General features: G+C 49.1%; 2 protein-coding genes across 2 annotated transcripts; one reads left to right on the top strand and one right to left on the bottom strand.

The window, feature by feature from the left end:
• Positions 1–202: 202 nt before the first annotated feature.
• On the bottom strand, positions 203–2,259 carry LOC123494758 (NADPH HC-toxin reductase 1-like). The gene is made up of 5 exons (XM_045231062.2): positions 2,003–2,259; positions 1,723–1,901; positions 1,219–1,443; positions 686–1,065; positions 203–502 (listed from the first exon to the last, which is right to left on the bottom strand). The coding sequence occupies exons 1-5, from the start codon at positions 2,235–2,237 to the stop codon at positions 343–345; spliced, it is 1,179 nt and encodes a 392-aa protein (XP_045086997.1). The 5' UTR covers positions 2,238–2,259; the 3' UTR covers positions 203–342.
• Positions 2,260–22,224: 19,965 nt separating this feature from the next.
• LOC123494757 (NADPH HC-toxin reductase 1-like) lies at positions 22,225–24,392 on the top strand. Its single transcript, XM_045231061.2, has 5 exons — positions 22,225–22,480; positions 22,582–22,760; positions 23,040–23,264; positions 23,418–23,797; positions 23,981–24,392. The coding sequence occupies exons 1-5, from the start codon at positions 22,246–22,248 to the stop codon at positions 24,138–24,140; spliced, it is 1,179 nt and encodes a 392-aa protein (XP_045086996.1). The 5' UTR covers positions 22,225–22,245; the 3' UTR covers positions 24,141–24,392.
• The last annotated feature ends 590 nt before the right edge of the window (positions 24,393–24,982 follow it).

Raw genomic sequence — 24,982 nt, 5'->3', positions numbered from 1 at the left:
GTGTCCAGAGCTTCCCCTTTTTGGGGCAGAAGCAAGTTGAAGATGAGCATGGTAAATGTGCTGGTTCATAGTTCTTTGCCATGATAAAGATGTGTAAGTTTATCTATTATAAACTCGTGTATTAGATTACATGGAAAACCCAAGGATTTCAGGGATGATATGAATGTGTACCGATTTCCAGAGCAAAATTCGAAGAACAAGCTAACGTTAAGCTGCCAGTAAATAACAAAGCAGCTCTGTTATTTATGTACCGTTTTTCTTCTTTTAATACATGTGTTACTGTAAATGCTGAACAAGTAAAGAGGATACTGTGATCACTTGCCCTCGACATCATGGAGTTCATCACTCCTGCTGGACGATGAGCTTGGATGCATCCAGGGAGCCCAGCCTCACAGCACAGTCAATGCTTTCGTCTAGTATCTCCTCCACCCCATACTTGTACCTGAAGCCCAGCTCCACAAGCTTGTTCTTCTCGGGTTGCACCCTCGCTACCTCATCAGCCCTGGCACCAATTCAGCTAGTCAGCCGATTGCAGCAGCAAAACACATCATCACTGATGTCATCGACTTTGAGAAGAAGTTCACGATGAATCAACGGATCGAGAGACCGACAAAATATGTAGCATGTGCAATACGAAGGAATTCATAATTCTTGATGTGTTGCGGGGGAAGAATTCAGGGCTTACTCTCTGAGGAGATCCAGATGGGGGTACTTGCTGCTGTAGTGGTCCAGGATGTCATGGATTGTCGGGTAGGCAGCGGCACAGAGGAACCGACCTGAGAGGGCAGGTTGCTCGATGCAGAAGATGAGCGCGGAGCACACGTCGTCGACGTGCACCAGCGGCAGCGAGCCCAGCAACCTCTGCAGGATCCTCGGCAGCATGAAGTAGGGCTCTTGCTTTGTTACCGGGGCCACCATGCTCTCCACCGTCTCTGGGAGGTGGCTGAGCACTGTGTCGCCCCCGACAAGGCCCAACGACAGGGTGACCACCTCGAACGCCGGGCTCTCGCCGTCGTTGTAGCTGAGGAGCTCCTTCTCTGACAGGACCTTGGACTCTATGTACTTCTGCAGATGAGCACCCAACACTGTCACCATGATGATTTTCCTATGAATTTGTACTTCTGTAGGTGTTAAGTTTGGCATTTTGCATCTATGTACAGATCATGAATCCATGCTTCAGTTTGAACTTTGAAGGACAAGAAGAACACTGCGACTTACATCGAAGTGCACGCTCCGGAGAGGGTAATCGACATCCAACAGAGTCCAACAAGATTCAGAGATGAAATCGCTGTACACAGCGGCCGCGGCGCTGGAGGACTTTGTCAGCGGCGAAGCGGCCGTCACCGATGCGGTGTGGATGACGCGCTTCACCGTCATAGATTCCGCGCATAGCCGGAGGATGATGCGCACCCCATCCGTGGCGGCTTCCGCCGATGTCTTGTACTGCCAGCCAAAATGGAAGCCAAATGACCCAATCAGCATCGACTGGTGGACTCTGAAGAGTCTGAACTCTGAAACTGCAGTTGTGCACAGCCCTATGCTTTTCCCCAAATTGATCTCAGAAATTCCATGTGATTCGGTTTGCGATCAGGAACCGGATCATGAACTTGGATCTCTGAAGAGTCTGAACCGGATCAATCGAATCTAACCACGCTACAACCGCAAATGACAGATCGAAGTGCCGGAATTTTCAGTTTGAGTTTGAGTTTCAGTTTGACTGACCTTGGAGGCGGCGGCCTCGTGCGCGGAGGGGTTGGCGACGAGGAAGACGAACTGGCAGCCGGCGATGGCCGGCGCGAAGCTGGCGGCGTCGAAGAGGTCGGCCTCGAACAGCACCAGCCGCTCCGGCGGCGCGGCGCCGGGGACGAGCCGCCGCAGCAGCCCCACTTTCCCCTCGTCCCCTGCAGCCAACCACACCAACCAGATCGGATCAGCCGGCGAATCAGACACGCGGCCACAAAGCACATCACCTACGGCGAGTAAATTAATCGAACGAGCGTACCGATGCTCCGCAGGGTGGCGTGGACGGTGTACCCGGCCTGGAGCAGCTTCCTGACGAGCCAGGAGCCGATGAACCCGGCGCCGCCGGTGACGCACACCCGGACGCCGCGCCCGCCGCTGCCCGCGCTGTTCCCCTCTTCCGCCATTGCTGCCGCCTGACTGACTGACGGGGTGGAGATGAACCTGCTGTGGAGTGAGGAGGAGCTGGGCTGCCGCTTCCGGCGGTTCTTGGCCATTTTTATACCGCGAGAGAGAAGACCGTGAGGGGCAAGGCGGTTTGACTGTTGACCGCGAGAGAGAAAAACTTGTTTTTCGCTTCTTCTTTTTTTTTGAAAACAAGGAGAAAATGGTGGAAGGCCTTGAAAAATAGGGCCAATCCGTAATATATAAGGAATAAAAAAAGTATAATTTTCCTCTTTCCTCACATGAAGGGGTTGACTGGTTTTGTGGTTGAGACTATACCTGGCCATGGGCAGCCCGACCCGGTCGGTCCGACCCGATCCTGGCCCGGTCTTGCCCGTGCGTCGGGCTAGGCCTTAGTTTTGAGCCTGAAGGCCAGCCTTCAACTTGGCATATTTGCATTTTAGGGAACAGGCCCGGCCGAGGCACGAGGCCTGACGGGCTTTTCCTCCGATTGCCGGGGTTTAAGCGTGAAATCTAGGCCCGACAGCCGGGCCGGCCCGGGCCTAGGTTTTTCTTCTACGGGCTTTATTAGGCCCGGCCCCCGACTTGTGGCCAGGTACGGTTGAGATGTTGAGTTGTTCTATTTCGAAAGAGGCTTTCCTCCCGTTAATACAAGGTAGTGAGGAGACTCTGTTACAAAGCAAATCTAAAGAGTAAAGATACAGTATGAAGCATAGAATGACTAATACATTGTCGCAGCCCGATGGACGACGCTTGAGCTCCACGACAATTACTCCAAGAGGGTGACATGGATTTTTAGTCGGAGCCCTAGCAGGAAAGAGATTCGCGACAAAGTTCTCAAGAGGATACTGGCACCTGCAGCCGGTGCCGTTGCCTGTGTCAAAACGCGAAGCTTTTGCTCGGGAACTCACCAGCACCACCATTAGACACCTAGGTCACCACCGCGACGAAGACTGACCCGTCCAAACCAGATATGGGCGCCGCCACTTCCGCTAGAAGAGAGCAGGCAAGACCTGAAGCCAGTACTCCGCTCGCCGCCCTCATGAACAAGAGTTGAAGCCACCACTGCCACCATAGACTCCACTGGAGAGGTGATTGGGTAGCCCACCAAACGGGGCCACCTTCCCAGCAAAGACAAACTCATCACCAACGCCATATCATGCAAACGTCACCCCAACCAACCCACGAATCTCCACCTCGACATGGTCGGTGGTGACCTAGAGCACGCACGAGGAGACACAAGCCCCGGCCAGGGGGCCTGTGTTAACCCATGCACCAGCGGCTAGCCCGCGTCGCCTTCCGACTGCAGCCAACTCTACTGGGAGGGACAGGCATGGCGCCATCAGATCTGGTCGTCTAGATCCAAAATGGCATCGGGTTCCTCAGATGCCCTGTGGCAGTCAGCGCCTCCGAGCACCAATCGCAATCACCTCATTCGCCTCCTAAAGACGGTCGCCTCATCGATGAGGGTCGCCGCTTAAACCAACACATGCGCATTGTAACATACCCGTGGGAGGAGAGCGCCCCACGCCTGAGCCTGCTGGGGGGCAACCGGCCAAGCCGCCATCGTAAGAACCCCACCACCACCATATCGCCACCTCCACTGGCCAATTCAGAGGCGGCAAACCGTAGGCCAAGCTGCCCGCAACGCGCCTCCGCCTGCACTGCTTGTCAGATGTCTGGAATCATATCAGGCTAATGTTCTAAACTATGGATGTTAGCATGCTATTATAATGACTTCTATAGTGTTCCATCCTTTTGCCAAAATTTGCTTTCAGAGTGCCAATGTTCTGATCTATAGAGTATGTATCTATATATTATGCTATTATAATGAATTCTTTTGTCTGACAGGAATGCACCCCATCATTTCATTAAAAAGTTGCCCATTGCATTTTTAGTGTTACAAATGTTATTTTGGATCTGCTCCTCCAAAGGCCCTAACCCCTAAAGTTACCCATTGCATTATTAGTTAACACAGTTTTGAGCGTGAGTTGATTGACAACAACAAGAAGGGGAGGTGAAGATATGCGAGGACGATAATTCAGGAAGAGGACCAGGTATGCCATGTGAAACATTACGACAAGAGGTGTCCTGCAAGAGAAAAAAACAAAGAGATGGGGACATCTAGCAATCAGCAGCGTGGCGAGGACGAGTACAACGATGTCACCAGACATGATCACCAGTACATGTAATTAGTCATGTATTCCTTAATATTTAGGCTTGCTATATAAAGCTACCACGTCTATGTTTGTTAATTTTCAGTCCATTGGTGTTTCCCTCATTATCATCTTGCGGACTTTGTATCTATCAGTACATGAATTCAGTTTCTACAATTTGTTTCTTGGTAATTTTCAGTCCATTGGTGTTTCCCTCATTATCACCAATTTGTTCTCAATTAAACTGCATATACTCGATGCTGCGTAATTAGTCATGTATTCCTTGGTAAAACGTCATATTTCTATCAGTTCTGGTCTTCTGGACCTTCTGGGTGACTCGAATAAAATGTAATTTCTCGATCTAGTATGAAGTCGATCGGTAGTTTCCATGAAACAAATTGTAGAAACTGAATTCATGTACTGATAGATACAAAGTCCGCGAGATGATAATGAGGGAAACACCAATGGACTGAAAATTAACAAACATAGACGTGGTAGCTTTATATAGCAAGCCTAAATATTAAGGAATACATGACTAATTACATGGACTGGTGATCATGTCTGGTGACATCATTGTACTCGTCCTCGCCACTCTGCTGATTGCTAGATATGTCCCCATCTCTTTGTTTTTCTCTCTTGCAGGACACCTCTTGTCGTAATGTTTCACATGGCATACCAGGTCCTCTTCCTGAATTATCGTCCTCGCACATCTTCACCTCCCCTTCTTGTTGTTGTCAATCAACTCACGCTCAAAACTGTGTTAACTAATAATGCAATGGGTAACTTTAGGGGTTAGGGCCTTTGGAGGAGCAGATCCAAAGTAACATTTGTACCACTAAAAATGCAATGGGCAACTTTTTAATGAAATGATGGGGTGCATTCCTGTCAGACAAAAGAATTCATTATAATAGCATAATATATAGATACATACTCTATAGATCAGAACATTGGCACTCTAAAAGCAATTTTTGGTAAAAGGATGGAACACTATAGAAGTCATTATAATAGCATGCTAACATCCATAGTTTAGAACATTAGCTTGATATGATTCCAGACATCTGATAGGCAGTGCAGGCGGAGGCGCGTTGCGGGCAGCTTGGCCTACGGTCTGTTGATTGGACTGTGACGATATAGCCAATCATAACCCAGTATAACATCATTGCTTTCCAATTTCAGTAGCTTGAAGGTGTCTTGAAATGTGTGCCCTTTAATAAGTAGTATCTGCAGTGTAAGCTCCAGTAGTTAATTGACCTCCTCCAGCCACTTTGACAGTAAACAAATGTTTCTGACTCTCATATTAGTGAAGCCCACACCACCACATAATCTTTAGGGGTGCATAGGTGTTCTCATCTGACCATGTGAAATTTCTTCTTCTTACTCCCAGTAGAAGTGATTTCTTATTGTATCAACTTGTTTCTGTATTTTGACAGGCAAAGTGTAGCAACCCAGAAGGTACATAGGGACATTTGATAAACATGCATTGATCAATATATCTCTTCCTCCATAAGAGAAATGTTTGCATTGCCAAGAGTCCAACTTCTTTTCTACCTTTTAATGAAAAAAAATCATTAGAAGAGATCTTGTCTTTGCTGATTGGTAATCCCAGATATTATATTTTATTGGAAATTTGCCTATCTCACAGTTATATCAGCTACCCTCTACTCCTCCTCTACACTCAACCCTACTGTGAAAATATCACTCTTCAAGTAATTGACTTTCATGCCAGACATTTCCTCTAAACAGTAGAGAAGGAATTAGAATCCAGTAATAGACTCCATGTCATTATGCAAAAAAAGCAAAGTATCAGAAGCATATTGCAAATGACTAATCCCCCCTGGTATCAGATGTGGTACCAAACCTCTAATCACACCTGCTTCCTTATCTCTATCCAGAATTGCAGATAGTGCATCACCTATTAGGTGAAAAAGCAAAGGAGAAAGAGGATCTCCTTGCCTCAAACCTCTGAAAGTAGAGAAATATTCTCGCCAATCTCCATTCATATTCACACACACTTTGCCTCCTTCCACTACTTGTCTAATTGTAACACCCCGGTGTAATGATGCTGCAGTAAACCTTGGGGTTAAGCTAATATTTTTGCTAAACATGTGTTTGTTCATCCTTGGTTCTCACTCCTTTAAAATTCCAGTTGAATTCAAATTCAAATTCTAAGTGAATTTCAAAATGCTCAGACATGAAAACTAAAATGTTCATCATGTGGACAATATTCTTCTGATAATATTGGTGGTGGTCCAACATTTTTCCTAAATGTCTAAGTGGCCTAAAATAGCTAAAACAGAAAAGCTTAAAAAAACTGTTTAAAAAGAAAGAAAAAAAAGGAAGAAGGGCCTCAGCCCCTGGCCTTCCCATGGGCCTCGGCCCACCACAGCAAGCCGGCCTAGCTCCCAGCACCGCGCCCCCTCCCTGTTCCTCCGACCGGGCGGGACAGCGCGCGCGCGCCCGTCGCCATCCAACCACCTCGCCGGCGACGCCCGGGCGAGGGGATAAGGCTCCACGCCTCCCCGCCTCCACTCACCCCCACTCCCTGGCGTCCTCATCCACTTCTTCCCCTGTCCCTCGCCCGCTTTCTTCCTTCTCCACGGGCACCCGTCGTCGCCGCCACCATGGCCGTGTCTTAGCGCGGCCACCGAGCCCCAAGTGCCTCTCCGACAAGCCCGACCGCTCCACCTTCTTCATCTAGTTCCTCTCCGCCCTCGGGATCGAGCCCGACGCCACCACAGCCTCGGGATCGAGCTCCTCCCCAACCCCGGCCGTCGCCCATCGCCGTCGCCGTACGCCTCCGACGAGCCTCCCCGAGCACGTTGCCGTCCCCCTACAGCCTCGTCGTGAGCTTCTCCCCCTCCTCCCCCTGTCCTTTCGCTCTCGCGCGCCTCCTAGCTAGCTCGCCCGCCGTCGCCCGAGCGCGTTGCCGCCGACGAGCTCGGCGCCGTGGTCATGGTCGCCGTCACATGCGGCCGAGCACCGCATCGTGCTCCTGGGGTTCCCAGGGGCCCAACGCGCGCGTCCGCTGCTCTCGCGGAGCCCCGTAGCCCGATCCCCGCCAACGCCCGTTCCGGCCGTCCGCCCCGCTCGACGCCGTCGTCGTTGCAGCCCGCCCCCGCCCGAGCTAAGGTCGCAGTTGGATGCGCCGCCCCTCCTGTGTCCGAACGAGCCCAGCCGCGCTCGAAACGGCCCCCTGTGGCGTTTTTCCGGCGAAGTCCGGCGAGCCCCGCCGCTGTTTTGGTCGCCGGCGTCGCGACTCCAGCCACCGCCGACGTGGCACACCTGGGGCCACCCCTGGGTCACTGCCAGCGGGCCCCGCAGGCCCCGTTGACTGGGTTTGACCCAGTCAACGTGCTGACTGGGCAGCCCAGTGGCACCGACGTGCGGGCCACACACATAATTAATTTACCTAAAACGTTTTCTAATTAAAATCAATAGTTAAACTAAATAGTCACTGACATGTGGGGCCCAGCTGCTAATTAGCCACGTTTAATTAAAATAACCCAATGTTAGTCCACTGTCTATGACATGTAGGACCCACTGGTCAGTTTGACCTGGTCAGCGAGTCTGTTGACTGCTGACGTCATCAGCACGCCATGCTGACATCATTTTATCTTTTTTGTTAATTTAAATAAATCCAGAAAATGGTTTAATCTTTGAAAATTCATAGAAAATAAACCGTAACTCGGATGAAAATGTTTTCTATATGAAAGTTGCTCAGAAAAATCCAATGAATCCGAATACGCGGTCCATTCATCAGTCAGATGCCTCTAACTATCTGAACATGGAACATTCCCCCTCCGATCATCTGTCTGACACAGGTCCGGAACCAGGAAAACATTCACGGTTGAATTCCCCCTTCACCTATATCATGTAGCCTAACGTTAGGTCACACCCGGCACCGCATATTGCCATGTTATGCTTTGTGATGCTTTGTCTGCTTTATATTTACTGTTTCTTCCCCCTCTTCTCTCCGGTAGACCCCGAGACTGATGCCGCCCCTGTGAGCGACTACGTCAACGACGACCCCTCCTTGCCAGAGCAACCAGGCAAGGCCCCCCTTTGATCATCCCGATATCGCCCATTCCATTCTCTCATGCTTGCATTAGATTTTGCTACTGTTATTGTTTGCTCCTATTCTGATGCATAGCCTGCTTTTGTAACCTGCTCATTGTATCTTACCTGCTTATCCTAAACTGCTTAGTATAGGTTGGTTAGTGATCCATCAGTGACCCCCACCTTGACCTTGTTGCCCCTGCTTCATCATCGAAGACCTGATCAACGGGATCGAAGACCAGGCCCCGGCATCACACATCACTTTCTCCTTAGTTGCTCGACACTGCTGGGTTACTATCGAGTGCCGAGGGTGAGACCTCTACAGCACTTCTGATGTTAACCCTATAGTGTAGCTATTCGGTCGTGGTCATCGAGGGTGATTCCGCCTTAACCACTTCCGATACGACTCTGTCGTGCAACCCCTCAGGTGTGAACCTCGGGGGTGATTCCTCTTACGTTCACCTTGATGATTACATCGAGTGGAATTCACCGGGGGTGATTCCTCGGGTTTTCCCCTTGATGTTTGGACACACAGTTACTATGGTTACTATGACTTTACACTGAACCACGTTACTAGAGACGGGTCGGCCCTGAGGGGTACCCGCGCGAGCTTAATTGCGAGTGATGTGGAGTCGGGTTGACCTGGAAGGTGCCCGCGAGATAATTACGAGGCGTGGCCGGGCATTCCTAGCCCTTGCCGCAATTCCTCGAGACGGGGCGACGGGGTCACATCTTTCGTGAGTCTCTGCTTGTTACCGCGCGTTCCTAACCCACTACGATTTGGATATTTGATCCAAGGGGCCTCTGGCCAGATAGCACTAACCATCACGTGGGCATAGTATGGGCGCTCTGCGTCGTATGCATCAGCCGAAGCTTAATAGACGTCAAGCGACTGAGCGGCGCGCGCCGGGTTGGACTGGTAAGCTCCTACCTTTTTAAGGAGGTAGCTAGGTCTGCTCACCGGCCGCCCACGCAACGTGCAGGAGTTCCCGGGGTGATGGCCCATGAACCCTGGGGGCATAGGTTTAGTCCGGCGTGCTTGACCTCTCTATTAAGCCTAGGTCGGGTTGCGGCGTATTGTTTGGCCGAGGCCGGGCATGACCCAGGAAAGTGTGTCCGGCCGGAGTTAATCGAGCGTGGTGGGTAAGTTGGTGCACCCCTGCAGGGAAGAAAACATCTATCGATAGCCTGTCCTACGATAACAGACACTTGGAGTTGTATCTCGATCGATACAACTAGAACTGGATACTTGTGATGAGACTTGGATATGAGAATTGGATTATAATTGGAACTGGATAGTATGGCTCTGGGATTGCTTTCTCGCAGGGAGTCGAGAAAGGATCTCTGGCCGAGGTTGATAACACTTCTACTACTTTACTTTATGCTACTCTACTCCCTCCTGTTGCTGCAAGATGGTGGTTTCCAGAAGATGCTAGTCTTCGATAGGACTAGGCCTTCTCTCTATTCTGGCATTGCTGCAGCCCAGTCCACATATACAACCTTCCTTTGATAATGTTGCATATGTAGTGTAGATCCTTGCTTGCGAGTACTTTGGATGAGTACTCACGGTTGCTTTGCTCCCCCTTTGCCCCTTTCTTCTTCTTTCCGGTTGATGCAATCAGATGTCGGAGCCCAGGAGCCAAATGCCACCGCCGATGCCTGCTACTACGTGGAGACCGCTGACGACCAGGAGTAGTTAGGAGGCTCCCAGGCAGGAGGCCTTGCCTCTTCGATCGTGTTGCTTTTTGTGCTAGCCTTCTTAAGGCATCCCTGTTCAACTTATGTCTGTACTCAGATATTGTTGCTTCCGCTGACTCTTGTGTTTTCGAGCTCATGTATTCGAACCCTCGAGGCCCCTGGCTTGTAATATAAAGCTTGTATTTTTTTAATTGTGTCTAGAGTTGTGTTGTGATATCTTCCCGTGAGTCCTTGATCTTGATCGTACACATTTGCGTGTATGATTAGTGTACGATTGAATCGAGGGCGTCACACTAATCCAATCTATCCACCTGTCAGGGAAGTTTTTCCTATGCATTACCTCTGCCAAGAAAGGCCACTGAGCTCTATCATAAGCTTTTTCAAAGTCCAACTGAAGCAAAATTCCTTCAGAGTGAGAGGTTTTCAACTCATGCAAAACTTCATGAAGAATTACACATCCATCCAAAATGTACCTCCCAGGAATAAATCCAGTCTGAAGAGAGCTGATTACTTGTCGAGCCAGAGGAGTAAATCTAAGTGTCAGAGCTTTGGTAATAGCTTTAAACATAACATTTAGAACACATATGGGTCTATACTGTAGGATACTATTAGCATCCTTAATCTTTGGCAGTAGAGAAATGACACCATAGTTTAGTCTGGACAAGTTCAACCTGCCATGATACAGCTCCTGAAGCATTTATATTAGTATATCTCTCAACTGGGGCCAAAAAGCTCTAAAAAGCTAACAGAGAAGCCATCTGGACCTGGAGCAGTATTTGGTTTCATGCTTTTCACCACCTTGTCTATCTCTTCACTCATGAAGTTAATACAAATGAGGACTGATTTCTGTCATTCATATAATTCAGAAGAGGAAGGCCGGTTGAGTGCTTTCCGCGTAAGACTATTGAGTTTCCAGCTGATTTCCCATATTTTCCAGGATAGGATTTGTCCACTTGATTGAATTCATGTCATTGAAGCAATGAACTTGCTAGCCAGCGTGCCAAAAAGGTTGCTGACTTTGGGTACACAGAGTAGTGGCGAGAAAAGGGCTTGCGCCTCAGCCGTTTCGCTTGATTCGGACCTTGTGGTTGTAGTCACAGGGTAACAAAGATAACCCCACAACCATTTGTTGTATTCTTTAAGTCAATCGCTCGTAGTATGTGCTAGAATGAGATGAGATCCAGCTCAAAGGTGAAGACCTCATTCTTTGAACCCTCCCGGGCAGTTCCTGTTCTAGCTTCTCTATCTCTAGCAAGTGATACGAACAACACAACATCTTCTCCGGTCGTAGGTCGGTAGGGCTTGCCCTGGCTAAGAAATGGAATAAAAAATTCCCGGTTTCTTGACAGTTTCTGAGATTATTTACCTTTATTTACATGAAGATGCACGGTCTCTTACACTTTTCCTAGCTTAAGTTGGTGGATTGGTAAACAAACGGCTCTGCAGCTCCGTTCGCTTCGGCACCACTCCCTTGCTTCTTATCGAGGTCGGTGCCAACAAACAAGTCCCATTCGAGCAATGGAATCTACATAAGAATGTAACCACTGTTAAGTATTCCACTCACTGATGCCCAAGAAAATGGGCCTATGAAGAAAGCAAAGACGTGGCCTAGACTGAAAAAGGAACTTGATCACCCGGAGAAGATTTCTTTTCTTTGCTGATTCCTCTCAATGAAATTTGCCATGTTGCACTAAGTTACTTACGGATGTATGCATGCAGTCCGGGAACACTTTGGGGTGAACACCCATCCGAACAAGTAGGGTCAATAGTTCAGCATTTAGGCCGTAACATTTAGCAAAAAACGAATCTGAAACCCAACAAGTGCTCTCCAAACCAAGCTAGATAGTTTCCTATCACTAGGCTCACCAACCAACCTGGACTTTGATTCTTTCTTATTATTCTAACCGGATATAAAAACCATAAGGATTGTTTCCATCCGAGAGTTCCCATATGACATAAGCGCTCTTGGGTGGGGTGGCCCCTCATTCGCCAGGTCTTTGAGTGCCCGTCGTACCACGTGGTTGGTACACTAGGCTGATAGATACTTTACTTTAAGGATCTGGCACCTTCGCTAGACGGAGAGTAAGCGACTTCTATTAGCACTGGACCGTTGAGTCGAATTTCTCGTGTCATGTGCAACGTCCATCAATGGTGGTTCATTAATGTCCATAGATTTAGACTCCTTCCCCCTTCCCTTATACGCAAAAGATCGAGAGGGGCCCGAACCCAAACCGAGAACGTAAACAGAATTCGACTCACTCTCGTATGGCTCGCCCTCGAGCCCTGGGCGAGCCGGTCGGGTCTTTCCCTCTTGTTCTTTTTCCGCCACGATAAAGACGCACGGAAGAACTATGGTATGCCCAGTGCGTGGAGGATCCGTTGAGAGTGTCCCTTGTCTCGGTAGGGAACAGTACCTATTGTATTGAAAAAGAAAGGTCAGTGCTACGGTCCCCTATTGTTTGATCCAATATTGACCGGTGCGGATCACGTTCTACTACATCCGGTCCGTGGTTCGACCTCCCGTAGTGGTCCTTTCTTTTCTTTTTGAAAGCTCCACAGGGCCAATTTTCCGTACTTGCTCAGCGTGCCCCCTTTCGTCGAGTGCCCCGCCCGGTTCACAGGGCTGTTGGCCTACCAAGCAAGCACTTGCCCGCTGCTCCTGCCGCCTGCCAAGTGGGCTCCGCGCTCGTTATCCTGACTGTTCTCTCTGCTGGGCCCTTTCCTATTGCTCTAGCCATAAGCTATGGCAATTCCAGCTCGCACCCACTCTGGCCCGCCCAGCGGGGCCTGAGTGAGCTCAGTGGTCAGCCCCTGACGTTAGGGGTCTTTCGCTTTTGCCAGATCTATAGAGATATTACGAGTCCTCCGTCCTAGATTCCCTTGCCGCAGCCATGGTTCACCGGTACTACCAAAAAGTCTCATGCTTACGTTACTGTGATTGATATATAAGTATGATCTCGGACTACAAAGACCCAGTCGTGCTTCTGGTTTCCATTCTCATCATCATATTGAAGGAAACTCCTCGTGCTCTGCCATAAGAACTTGGAGTCCGTATCATGGTGAAGGTAAGGTAACGTTGTGATTCTTGCTCAAAAAACTGACCGAACACGTTCGAGTTATTGGCTCGTCCGACCCGGCAGCATTCATGAGTCGCTCGTTCAACTGTCCCTCGGAGACACGGTCGAGAAGTGCCATGCATGGTTGCCCCCCCGTCCTTTCTTTCTCTCAGTCCCACCAGGGTCGGCCCCTCTGGGGTAATAAAGAAATGGATAAAAAAAGGGGACTTCTGCTATGGGCTATGCCACCCATTACTTATGAGGGAAGTCGCATCCGTCCCATCGCAAGCACCTATAATGTCATGATCACATTGGTTTACCCTTTTTTGCTAGTTCAACGGACGGTCGCCCCTCCAACAAGAAAAGGTAGAAATATGGAAACTTCTCTGCCATTTAGATCGGAGAATTTATAGAGGAAATCGGGTTTTAAATTTCCAGAAACCACACGATTATATAGCCAAAGGGAATACGCCGCGCCTAAAATCATCCCAAGCGCAGCTAATGTGGCTACTAAGCTATTTCTTTGGAAAGCTCCTACTAAGATTAGAAATTCCCCGATAAAGCTGCTAGTGCCGGGTAAACTCATATTGGCTAAAGTGAAAAAGAAGAAAATGGTAGAGAAATTCGGCATGGTGCTCACTAAACCTCCATAATATCTAACAAGTCGAGTCTTATGTTGGTCATATAGAACACCAACACATAGAAAAAGGGCTGAAGAAACCAGTCCATGACTTAACATAAGTAAAATGCTACCTCCAATTCCCTGTATGTTCGATAGAGCCTAATATTCCCCCAGAGTACGCCGCTTACCCCCCGAACCGTACAAGATAGTTACCACCTATCATACGGCTTTCTAACTCCACTTCTTTTTCTGGTCGTTCCGCTCTGTCGGATCGATGGTAGTCTCAGAGATCTGGTAACCTCCGACATTTTTGACAACACACTTCCTGCTTCCGTTTTAAGTTGCGCATCTTTCTCCCCGGGGCATACTATAGTATCACATCGTAGACCCCCACCCCAACTCTATCTTCCTTATCAGTGAACCGAAACATAGTGCATAGGTACTCTTCGATGCTGCGAGGACGAGACGAGGTGACATACTACGATCACGCACTGAAGCTCTGCCTTCGGCTCGGCATATGGAACCTCTCAGCTGCTCCCTCGGGATAGGTAGGCCCACCCCCCCCTTTCCCGAGAGGCGGCGGGGCTGTGTTTCCCCTGCGGCCATCCAGTGGCGGCAGAAAACGAAAAAGGGTGGGCTCCGCGCGGTTCGTGTTTTATTGTAAAAAGAGAGCTTTTCATTCTCTTATGGAAGCCCGCGCCCATGCGGGTAAAGCCCAGCGAAGCTGCAGGGAGCACTGAGCAATGGGGGGATGAGCGCGACTCCGCCCACGGGTTGGACCACACCACAGGCAAAAGTCCTTCCACGGCAAGAGAAGGGTGACCGGAACAAGAAAAGGGAGCTAGTCGTTGGAGGGAAGACGAGGCTCGTTCCGTGCGACTCCACAGAAGAGTACGCGCGCTAGAAAAGGTAACCAGCTTAAAAACGCTAGCTAGCTACTTTTGTAGCCTTATTTAGTTTGGTTGCCTACGCTTGCTCTCCGGCGCGCTATGGCAACACCCCTTCTTGCTTCTTTCTGTTCGACGCAGAGCTCGAAGCCTCCCCACCCTTTCTTAGCGTTCCACTTGTGATCCTGGAGGATTTGGAGAAATGCGCCCGACCATGAAGAATGGATTTTGTATTTTCTTTCATGTGAACGGCCCTATCTTGTAAAGAATGGTTTTTCGTGCTATGGACCACGTTGAGAAAGACCAACCAACAACACAAATAAAGACCGTTCCATTTGGGTACCTCGAAAGGGAGGTGCTCCTTATGATGGTACGGACGATTGTCCAAAGTGCATGCAATGACGGGCTCGGATAGGATAGGATTGTGCGCGCCGGGCCCTTCGGGTGTCCATATTTTGGCCGACCTTAGCGTATATACTATGTTATGCGGCCGTAATATTTTGATACCTTCCACCGCTGTTACGCCAGAAATCCAAGGTTCCACACGAGCTCCTGTTTTGCGGCGTGGTGGCAGGACCGCTAGGGGATTGGCTCCGGGTGTAGGTAGGGTCAAATCCGCAGGGGTCATGCAAATACATAGGCCCCTTCCCTTCTGCCGAGTTGTTTAGAAGGCACTTTCTGTTCTACAGTCCCTCGGAGCGAAGGGTTAGGCAGGTAGTACGGGCCCTCTGACTTCCAGCTATATGCTGTGTGCGACTCCCGCGAAGCGAATGAAGGGAAGCTCTTCGAGCTTTCTCCGCCAGCGGCTTATGTAGTGGTCGGCATTCCTACATGCTCCGACTGATCCCCACTGGAGATTATATGAGGGGTCTTGGAAACTGTCGTGACGCTTTGGTGACGAAGGTCACCGGGGTGACTATGGAAGGATTCCGTGGTAGTCTCTGACTCCCTCCAACTCAATCAATATCAAGAACATGTCGTGAGCATGGGGGTTTGGCCGACTACTAAACTATTGGCTAGGGCTTTTCTAGTTATAGCTTCTATAGTGAGTGGCCCTTCCGCTTTGATCTAGTTGTAGTTTGTATTGTACTAAATTGAACACATATCAAAGAAAGGCGATCAATCAATAAGTAGTTGCCCTTCTCTGGCCTGGGAAAAGCAGCGAACTCGTTAAACAAGGGGCTTTTTTATTCATGGTCGCTACTGTTGTATTGTATATTGTCGGGGCAAGCTACTGCTTCTACGACAGCTCCACTTCCTCGTCTTGCTTCTACTTTGCTTGTTTGCGCGAAGGCTTAGAGTCCTTTTCGCTAGGTCCAAATTCGTCAAAGCGAAAGATCCGATACAAGGGAAATCCCGCATATTGAGCGCAGCTGATATGTGGCTACTAGGCGCGATCATCCCGCATGCCATAAAAAAATACTTCTTTTTTTATGACACGTCATATAAAGATAGAATAGATATGGATAGAGAGACATTCTATTGATTCGTGAAATGGCTCGTCGATCCAAATGAATCATTCTTCTGGTCTCTCTCTGCCCCCCCCCCCCAAAACTGACCCACGACATAGAGCCCATTCGTTTCGCGCGCGGGAAGGCAACGAAGTTCAGTTCAAAAGACCGCAGCGGAGTGGAGCAGCCGCGACACAAATTTCCTTACCTTAGGTGGATCTCGCTGGTGCCACCTAAACGGTAGGTATAGGCGGTGGATGTCTGACGTTTGGAGTTGTCGTTCGTGCACCTGTCCCCAATAGAAGAATGAGTGATCCCTTCCCCTGCGGATCATGGCCTTACCACTAGGTCCCCGATGGCCAGCGGGGGATTCGGTATAGCAGCTCACGTTCGTTTGCGCTTCGCGTTCCCGCTGGACTGGGCACGTGTTAGCTGTAGGAAGTATGGTTACGAAAGTGACTTCGGTTCGCCAGTTCAGGCTCAACTCCTCGCTTTACGTTAGCGGACTTACAGGTCGGGCCGGGGCTCCATGCTCTTTCTTTCTGTGTGGGACGATGCCGGGGAATGTGTCGAGGCGGCGAACAACAACAAGACAACTAACTACATTTGCTTTTTCCCTCCATGAGATGAGCCAGTGCATTGGACCGATGGATAATAGAACTGAGCTGGCCAAACGCTTGGGCGCTCTACATACGATGTAGAAAAAATCAGATACATATGATTTCTTTCTGATGGATCCAGAATAGATAGATATCTTGTATCATCAATAGATAGAAAGAGGTCAACCCTTATTATTGATAGAAAACCTTTCGATCTATCAGAACAGATCAGGCCATCTATCACGATTTGAATCATCTCGCTTTTCGTTCATTTCAGCCACGCCATAATAGCCGCCACAATAAGAAAGAAGCAAGCGAAACAGCTAGAAGCGCTTGCTTCGCCGCGCCCAACAATTCTTATTCACGGGAAAGCCAACCGAAAGATTCGATTCGGACTTCATAGAGCCGGTGCTGCTGCTGTCTGCGTAGGGCCGTCCCCCACTCCCGTCCCGGGGCGCTAAGGGGTTTTGTTTTAGGAACAGACGGCGGTGTTTTGCTGACGGCTCGAATCGACGCTTTTGTTGCGACATGCTAAGTTTTCTCCCCTATTGCTAGTAGGTTGATGGGTCGCACGCCCGGCACACATGTTTTGGCCTTGCTTGTGTGTCCATAACTCAAAATAGGTGACCTAACGGCCGCCGCCCGACTAAACATACCAATAGTCACCAAATTCAGATGGGCTACTGAGGAGTAGGCAATGATCTTCTTAAGATCGATCTGTCTTAAAGTGGTCAAGGAAGTATATATTATAGCAATCGCGCTTAGAGTATAAATGAAAGGAGTGAAACAAAGTGTCGCTTCGGGAAACATGGGTATTGAAAATCTTAAAAACCCCTAGGTTCCCAATTTTAAAAGAATTCCAGCCAAGATGACGGATCCAGCCGTAGGTGCCTCTACATGGGCTTCAGGTAACCAAATATGAACTGGTACCATAGGCACTTTGACGGAAAAAGAGGCGAAAAAAGCAATCCATAGAAGGATTTGGCGCCGCTCACTAAATTCAATGGTTAATAAAATTTGTAAATCGGTGGTTCCTGTTTGGAGAAGAATCAACAGAATGGCTAATAGCATAAAAACGGATCCAAGTAAAGTATATAGGAAAAACTGATATGCTGCCTTGATCTTTCTTTGTCTCGAACCCCATACCCCTATAATGATGGTAGAGTCAGGGGTGGCCCCAAAGCGGAATTGACCGGTGGTAGTTGGTCGAAGCTCCAGTGGGTAGCCACTCCCTTCTCAGGGAACCGTACGTGAGACTTCCGCATCATACGGCTCCGTCCCGAGCTTCCGTCGTCGGCCCTTGTCATTAGACCACTATGCTTGTCTTTTCCGCCTTGACTCTCGAATCTTTTGCTTCTCGGGTGGTGGCGAACAATGCTGCTTGCGTGGCGGGAGATGCCCGCCCGTCGTTTAGGCCTGCTTCCTGCCCGAAAGAAGGCTAGCCGGACTAGTGGTAGGGGACCCGACCGTAAAAAAACCCTACCCTATTCTCAAACCCTCTGCCGAGCTCTACCCTGCCCGCATTTATTTGGAAGGGGGCCAAAGAAATGTCTCCACCTACTGCCAACAGTCTTTCTTCGGAATTCTACTGAACGGGTCGATCCTCCCCTCCGTTTGTTTTAGCAACTTATCCTAAGGTCTCTTCGCCAAGAACTCTCCGGCAACGACAGTGGAACTAACCTGCCTGCAGTGGCGGGGCGGCTTTTTTTTAAATAAGACCTGGACGATTATCCCTACCCACGGTAGCTTACGAGTTTACGTCCATCCCTGGTTGGGTACAGTTTCCTTTATTTTTATCCCTTGTAGCCGTTACCCGAATTCGCGCAAGTGTGTCCACACCCCCCTGACTTGACGAGGAATTCATTCTCGCGAACAAACACACCCCCTACACACACCTAGGAGCACCCCTTCCTGCATATCCATACAAGACCTGAGTAGGCGGATCGAGGTCCTACGAGGTACCCACTACTCGGAGTACCCACCCACCAAAAAAAGATGTGTGGTTCGGTGGTTCGACCAGAAATGCTATGCTTACGCACAAGACTACCCCTCTTCCCGAAAGCTTCGCGGGGACCTTTACTACTTTACGACGACGGGGGACCGCCCGTAGGGGGTTTACTGCACAAGGCCCCTGCAGAGGAAAAGCTTGATCCCAGCGAATAGAAGATGCTCAGCTCCGCACAACATAGGAATTGGCACGCTTTCGGAAAGAACATAGAATAGTAGAGGATCCAGCATGCAGGACACGGCGATCATTAGAAATTCACGAATTAGAAATGCTGTAATATACTCTTTCCCAAAACTTCTCATACCAGACCAACCCACTGAAATGCAAATAGGGATCAGAAATGTGGTCAATATCACGAAGAATAATGAAAGACCGTCTATACCCATATACAAATGGATGTTTTCATAAGGAAGCCATCGAAGGCTTTCCACAAATTGAGACTTGGCCGTAGAAGGATCGAATTGTATCCGAGGAACAGGGGGATACAAAAAAGTAATAAGAGAAACGCACAGACCAATCAATCGTATCGGTCTTATTGAAGAATTTGGAATGAAAAGAGGAGTAATGCTTCCTAGCACGGGACAGAGAATAGGACCACTTAGATCGAAATAGCATTCACAGAAATGTTCTAACATAGAGTAGAATTGAACACTGAAAAGATTAGTTGACAACAGTCAATCAAAAGATGGGGCGCCAAATTACTAAACAATAGGGGTCTTTCTGTGCAAGTCAGCTAAACACCGTAATTGATGAGCGAGTAGGTGGGTTAGGTGCACCCCTCGCCCAGTGGGAAGTCATGAGGCTAGCCCCCCCCCCCCCCGAATGAAGAAGTAGTGGGGCCCCCTGCCCGCCCACGTATGCGCCTTTATTTATATTCTAACTAAATATTATACTGAACTTTATCCGGGAATCTTTCTAAAGAATCCATCTGGCAAAACGCAATTTGTCGATTTCAATCTAAGGTGCACCTTGCCTTTTTCAGGTAGCTTTGTTATGCCTATTCAGCTAGGTGGGGCATTGGTCATAGCCGAAGTCGAAGGGAAAAAATAAGGTAATGAGATGATGGTGCCATCAAGAAGTTTTCGACGAACGTAGTAGCGGCCAAAAATGGAACTCTTGCATGAAAGACCGGATTTGACGCAAGATGAATGGCGTTGGGGTTTTTCAAATGAAACCCGCGATCAGAAAGTCACCAACGGAGCCATACAATCTATCTAGTAGTGTGCCATGGCACGGTACTCCGCTTCGGTAGTGGAAGGAGCAACTGTCTATTGCTTTTATCTCATCCAAGATAGTGTCTCGTCTCCCCATAAAATAGATAAGCCTGTAGTTGAGCACATATCTGAAGGCCCAATCGGCATCAGTAGTTGCACGCAACTCTAAAGAAGACGATGACGGAAAAGGACGGCTCGAGAAAAGGTACCTCGAATATATCTAAGAATCCGATGAACTGCTGCAAAGTGAACTGACCGGGGGGCAGCCATGAAAGGCTGACTTTCTTAGGAAAAGCCATCTGGGCAAGAGATCATCAAATAAACCAAACTGCCGACCTACTGTTTGTACTACGTCGGATCAGATAATGGTGAGCCATCAGTCGGACGGAGTTTAACGTAAAGCTCCAAGGGAGTGTCAACAGTCTTCTCATCATTGAGTTGAGCTCGAGTGATCAAGTCATGACGTTATTTGATCTGAGATACCAAATATCCACGAGGAGAATGTGCGACCTCCAAGCCAAGAAAAGGCTTAGGGCGCGTCAGCGCCTTCATAGCAAATAATTGATGAAGGCGACACTTGATCAGTGATATGGTAACGGAGTAATCACCAGTCAGTTTGATATCATCAACATACAACAACAGAATAGCACGTCCTCGAGGATAAACTAATATGAACATGGCCGAATCATGATCACTCCGAGCAAACCCTGCCTGGATAACATAACCACTGTGCTGAACTTCAAAAACCGACGCTATCGGGGCTTGTTGAGACCATAGATCACTTTGCGTAAAGGACAGACAAGAGAAGAAGTCAGAAGGGCAGGTTCTCTTTCATCCGTCTTTTCTAGGTGCGCATCTCCATCTACTAAAAGTAGGGGTGGTTGCCATAGATAGATTGGGTCATTCGTAACTTGAGCAATAACCGATGCTACTACAGCAATAACGGAAATAACCGATGCTACAGCAGAAACTACAGCTATACGTGGCGGCCCCACACGCAGCTTTGTTTAACAAGCATCACCCTTCCTTTCTTTTCAAATGCTTCCTCAGTCAATCAGCAGCTTATTCGATTCCTATTCTTATTAAACATCTGATATAGATGGTGGGAACAATGAAGCAGATTCTTCATCTGTAGGTTGCAATCCGTATGATTTCTTTGCTCGATCTCCTGCTTGTGTTTCACCTCGCACCTAAGCATCACGTTCCTAGGGACAGAGACATCTACGCTCTAAGGCAATCATAGTACTACCAGCATGGTTACATCGTTCTACGGGCAAGCTTCAACTTCAAAGTCACCTGATTTGGCACCAGCCAAAGGAGTAGGAACAGCAGCTGGGGAAGCACCATTACCATCCATGGGATGCTTTGTGAACAGCCCCCTCTGTTCAATACCGATACCTGTCAGATTCCATAGCTGATGAATCTCTTTCTTTTTCCACTCTTTCCCCGTCACGCAAGACGCTTTTCTAGCACAAACCTAGTAGTTATTTGTCCTGCTGATCTTGGGTGAACTGATGACACTGATGCTCCAAGACCAAGAGTTTTCACAGCCAAAGCTATTGAAGCTGCTCCCTGGTCTACCGGCTGCAGGTGCCAGTATCCTCTTGAGAACTTTGTCGCGAATCTCTTTCCTGCTAGGGCTCCGACTAAAAATCCATGTCACCCTCTTGGAGTAATTGTCGTGGAGCTCAAGCGTCGTCCATCGGGCTGCGACAATGTATTAGTCATTCTATGCTTCATATTGTATCTTTACTCTTTAGATTTGCTTTGTAACAGAGTCTCCTCACTACCTTGTATTAACGGGAGGAAAGCCTCTTTCGAAATAGAACAACTCAACATCTCAACCGTACCTGGCCACAAGTCGGGGGCCGGGCCTAATAAAGCCCGTAGAAGAAAAACCTAGGCCCGGGCCGGCCCGGCTGTCGGGCCTAGATTTCACGCTTAAACCCCGGCAATCGGAGGAAAAGCCCGTCAGGCCTCGTGCCTCGGCCGGGCCTGTTCCCTAAAATGCAAATATGCCAAGTTGAAGGCTGGCCTTCAGGCTCAAAACTAAGGCCTAGCCCGACGCACGGGCAAGACCGGGCCAGGATCGGGTCGGGCCGACCGGGTCGGGCTGCCCATGGCCAGGTATAGTCTCAACCACAAAACCAGTCAACCCCTTCATGTGAGGAAAGAGGAAAATTATACTTTTTTTATTCCTTATATATTACGGATTGGCCCTATTTTTCAAGGCCTTCCACCATTTTCTCCTTGTTTTCAAAAAAAAAGAAGAAGCGAAAAACAAGTTTTTCTCTCTCGCGGTCAACAGTCAAACCGCCTTGCCCCTCACGGTCTTCTCTCTCGCGGTATAAAAATGGCCAAGAACCGCCGGAAGCGGCAGCCCAGCTCCTCCTCACTCCACAGCAGGTTCATCTCCACCCCGTCAGTCAGTCAGGCGGCAGCAATGGCGGAAGAGGGGAACAGCGCGGGCAGCGGCGGGCGCGGCGTCCGGGTGTGCGTCACCGGCGGCGCCGGGTTCATCGGCTCCTGGCTCGTCAGGAAGCTGCTCCAGGCCGGGTACACCGTCCACGCCACCCTGCGGAGCATCGGTACGCTCGTTCGATTAATTTACTCGCCGTAGGTGATGTGCTTTGTGGCCGCGTGTCTGATTCGCCGGCTGATCCGATCTGGTTGGTGTGGTTGGCTGCAGGGGACGAGGGGAAAGTGGGGCTGCTGCGGCGGCTCGTCCCCGGCGCCGCGCCGCCGGAGCGGCTGGTGCTGTTCGAGGCCGACCTCTTCGACGCCGCCAGCTTCGCGCCGGCCATCGCCGGCTGCCAGTTCGTCTTCCTCGTCGCCAACCCCTCCGCGCACGAGGCCGCCGCCTCCAAGGTCAGTCAAACTGAAACTCAAACTCAAACTGAAAATTCCGGCACTTCGATCTGTCATTTGCGGTTGTAGCGTGGTTAGATTCGATTGATCCGGTTCAGACTCTTCAGAGATCCAAGTTCATGATCCGGTTCCTGATCGCAAACCGAATCACATGGAATTTCTGAGATCAATTTGGGGAAAAGCATAGGGCTGTGCACAACTGCAGTTTCAGAGTTCAGACTCTTCAGAGTCCACCAGTCGATGCTGATTGGGTCATTTGGCTTCCATTTTGGCTGGCAGTACAAGACATCGGCGGAAGCCGCCACGGATGGGGTGCGCATCATCCTCCGGCTATGCGCGGAATCTATGACGGTGAAGCGCGTCATCCACACCGCATCGGTGACGGCCGCTTCGCCGCTGACAAAGTCCTCCAGCGCCGCGGCCGCTGTGTACAGCGATTTCATCTCTGAATCTTGTTGGACTCTGTTGGATGTCGATTACCCTCTCCGGAGCGTGCACTTCGATGTAAGTCGCAGTGTTCTTCTTGTCCTTCAAAGTTCAAACTGAAGCATGGATTCATGATCTGTACATAGATGCAAAATGCCAAACTTAACACCTACAGAAGTACAAATTCATAGGAAAATCATCATGGTGACAGTGTTGGGTGCTCATCTGCAGAAGTACATAGAGTCCAAGGTCCTGTCAGAGAAGGAGCTCCTCAGCTACAACGACGGCGAGAGCCCGGCGTTCGAGGTGGTCACCCTGTCGTTGGGCCTTGTCGGGGGCGACACAGTGCTCAGCCACCTCCCAGAGACGGTGGAGAGCATGGTGGCCCCGGTAACAAAGCAAGAGCCCTACTTCATGCTGCCGAGGATCCTGCAGAGGTTGCTGGGCTCGCTGCCGCTGGTGCACGTCGACGACGTGTGCTCCGCGCTCATCTTCTGCATCGAGCAACCTGCCCTCTCAGGTCGGTTCCTCTGTGCCGCTGCCTACCCGACAATCCACGACATCCTGGACCACTACAGCAGCAAGTACCCCCATCTGGATCTCCTCAGAGAGTAAGCCCTGAATTCTTCCCCCGCAACACATCAAGAATTATGAATTCCTTCGTATTGCACATGCTACATATTTTGTCGGTCTCTCGATCCGTTGATTCATCGTGAACTTCTTCTCAAAGTCGATGACATCAGTGATGATGTGTTTTGCTGCTGCAATCGGCTGACTAGCTGAATTGGTGCCAGGGCTGATGAGGTAGCGAGGGTGCAACCCGAGAAGAACAAGCTTGTGGAGCTGGGCTTCAGGTACAAGTATGGGGTGGAGGAGATACTAGACGAAAGCATTGACTGTGCTGTGAGGCTGGGCTCCCTGGATGCATCCAAGCTCATCGTCCAGCAGGAGTGATGAACTCCATGATGTCGAGGGCAAGTGATCACAGTATCCTCTTTACTTGTTCAGCATTTACAGTAACACATGTATTAAAAGAAGAAAAACGGTACATAAATAACAGAGCTGCTTTGTTATTTACTGGCAGCTTAACGTTAGCTTGTTCTTCGAATTTTGCTCTGGAAATCGGTACACATTCATATCATCCCTGAAATCCTTGGGTTTTCCATGTAATCTAATACACGAGTTTATAATAGATAAACTTACACATCTTTATCATGGCAAAGAACTATGAACCAGCACATTTACCATGCTCATCTTCAACTTGCTTCTGCCCCAAAAAGGGGAAGCTCTGGACACGAAAAATAACAGGGAACAGAGGCCCATGCAATACTTGCAACACAGGACCATAGTACCAAGGTTCTTTCTTCAGCCATAGGGAGCACTTAAGTAAAAAACATACGCAAAACTGTGTTAACTAATAACAGGTAGGAGTATTACTTTAGGAGTTACGGCAGAATTGCACACTGAGAGATCAAACTAACAACCTATAGAGGCAGAGATCCAGAGTAACATTCCTTTCTTTTCTTTTTTTGGCGAGAACAGAGTAACATTTCGACAGCCAAAACTGCAATTGGAACTTTTAAGGAAATGATGGGAGTTCATTCCTGTCAGACAAAGAATTCCTTCACTGAAAGAGCATGGGTAACAATACTAGCATAATACTACAGCATAATAGACATATATTCAATAGTCCAGAACATTAGCAATCTGAAAGCAAATTTGGGCAACAGGAAGAAACGCTACAAAAGTAGTTATAATAGCATACTAGATAGTTACTCCATAGTTTAGAACATTAG

The sequence above is a fragment of the Aegilops tauschii genome, chromosome 7 (assembly GCF_002575655.3).
Source record: "Aegilops tauschii subsp. strangulata cultivar AL8/78 chromosome 7, Aet v6.0, whole genome shotgun sequence".
Taxonomy (NCBI): Eukaryota; Viridiplantae; Streptophyta; class Magnoliopsida; order Poales; family Poaceae; genus Aegilops; species Aegilops tauschii.
Note: the sequence above shows the minus strand (reverse complement) of the source record. Positions and strands in the feature narration are given on the sequence as shown.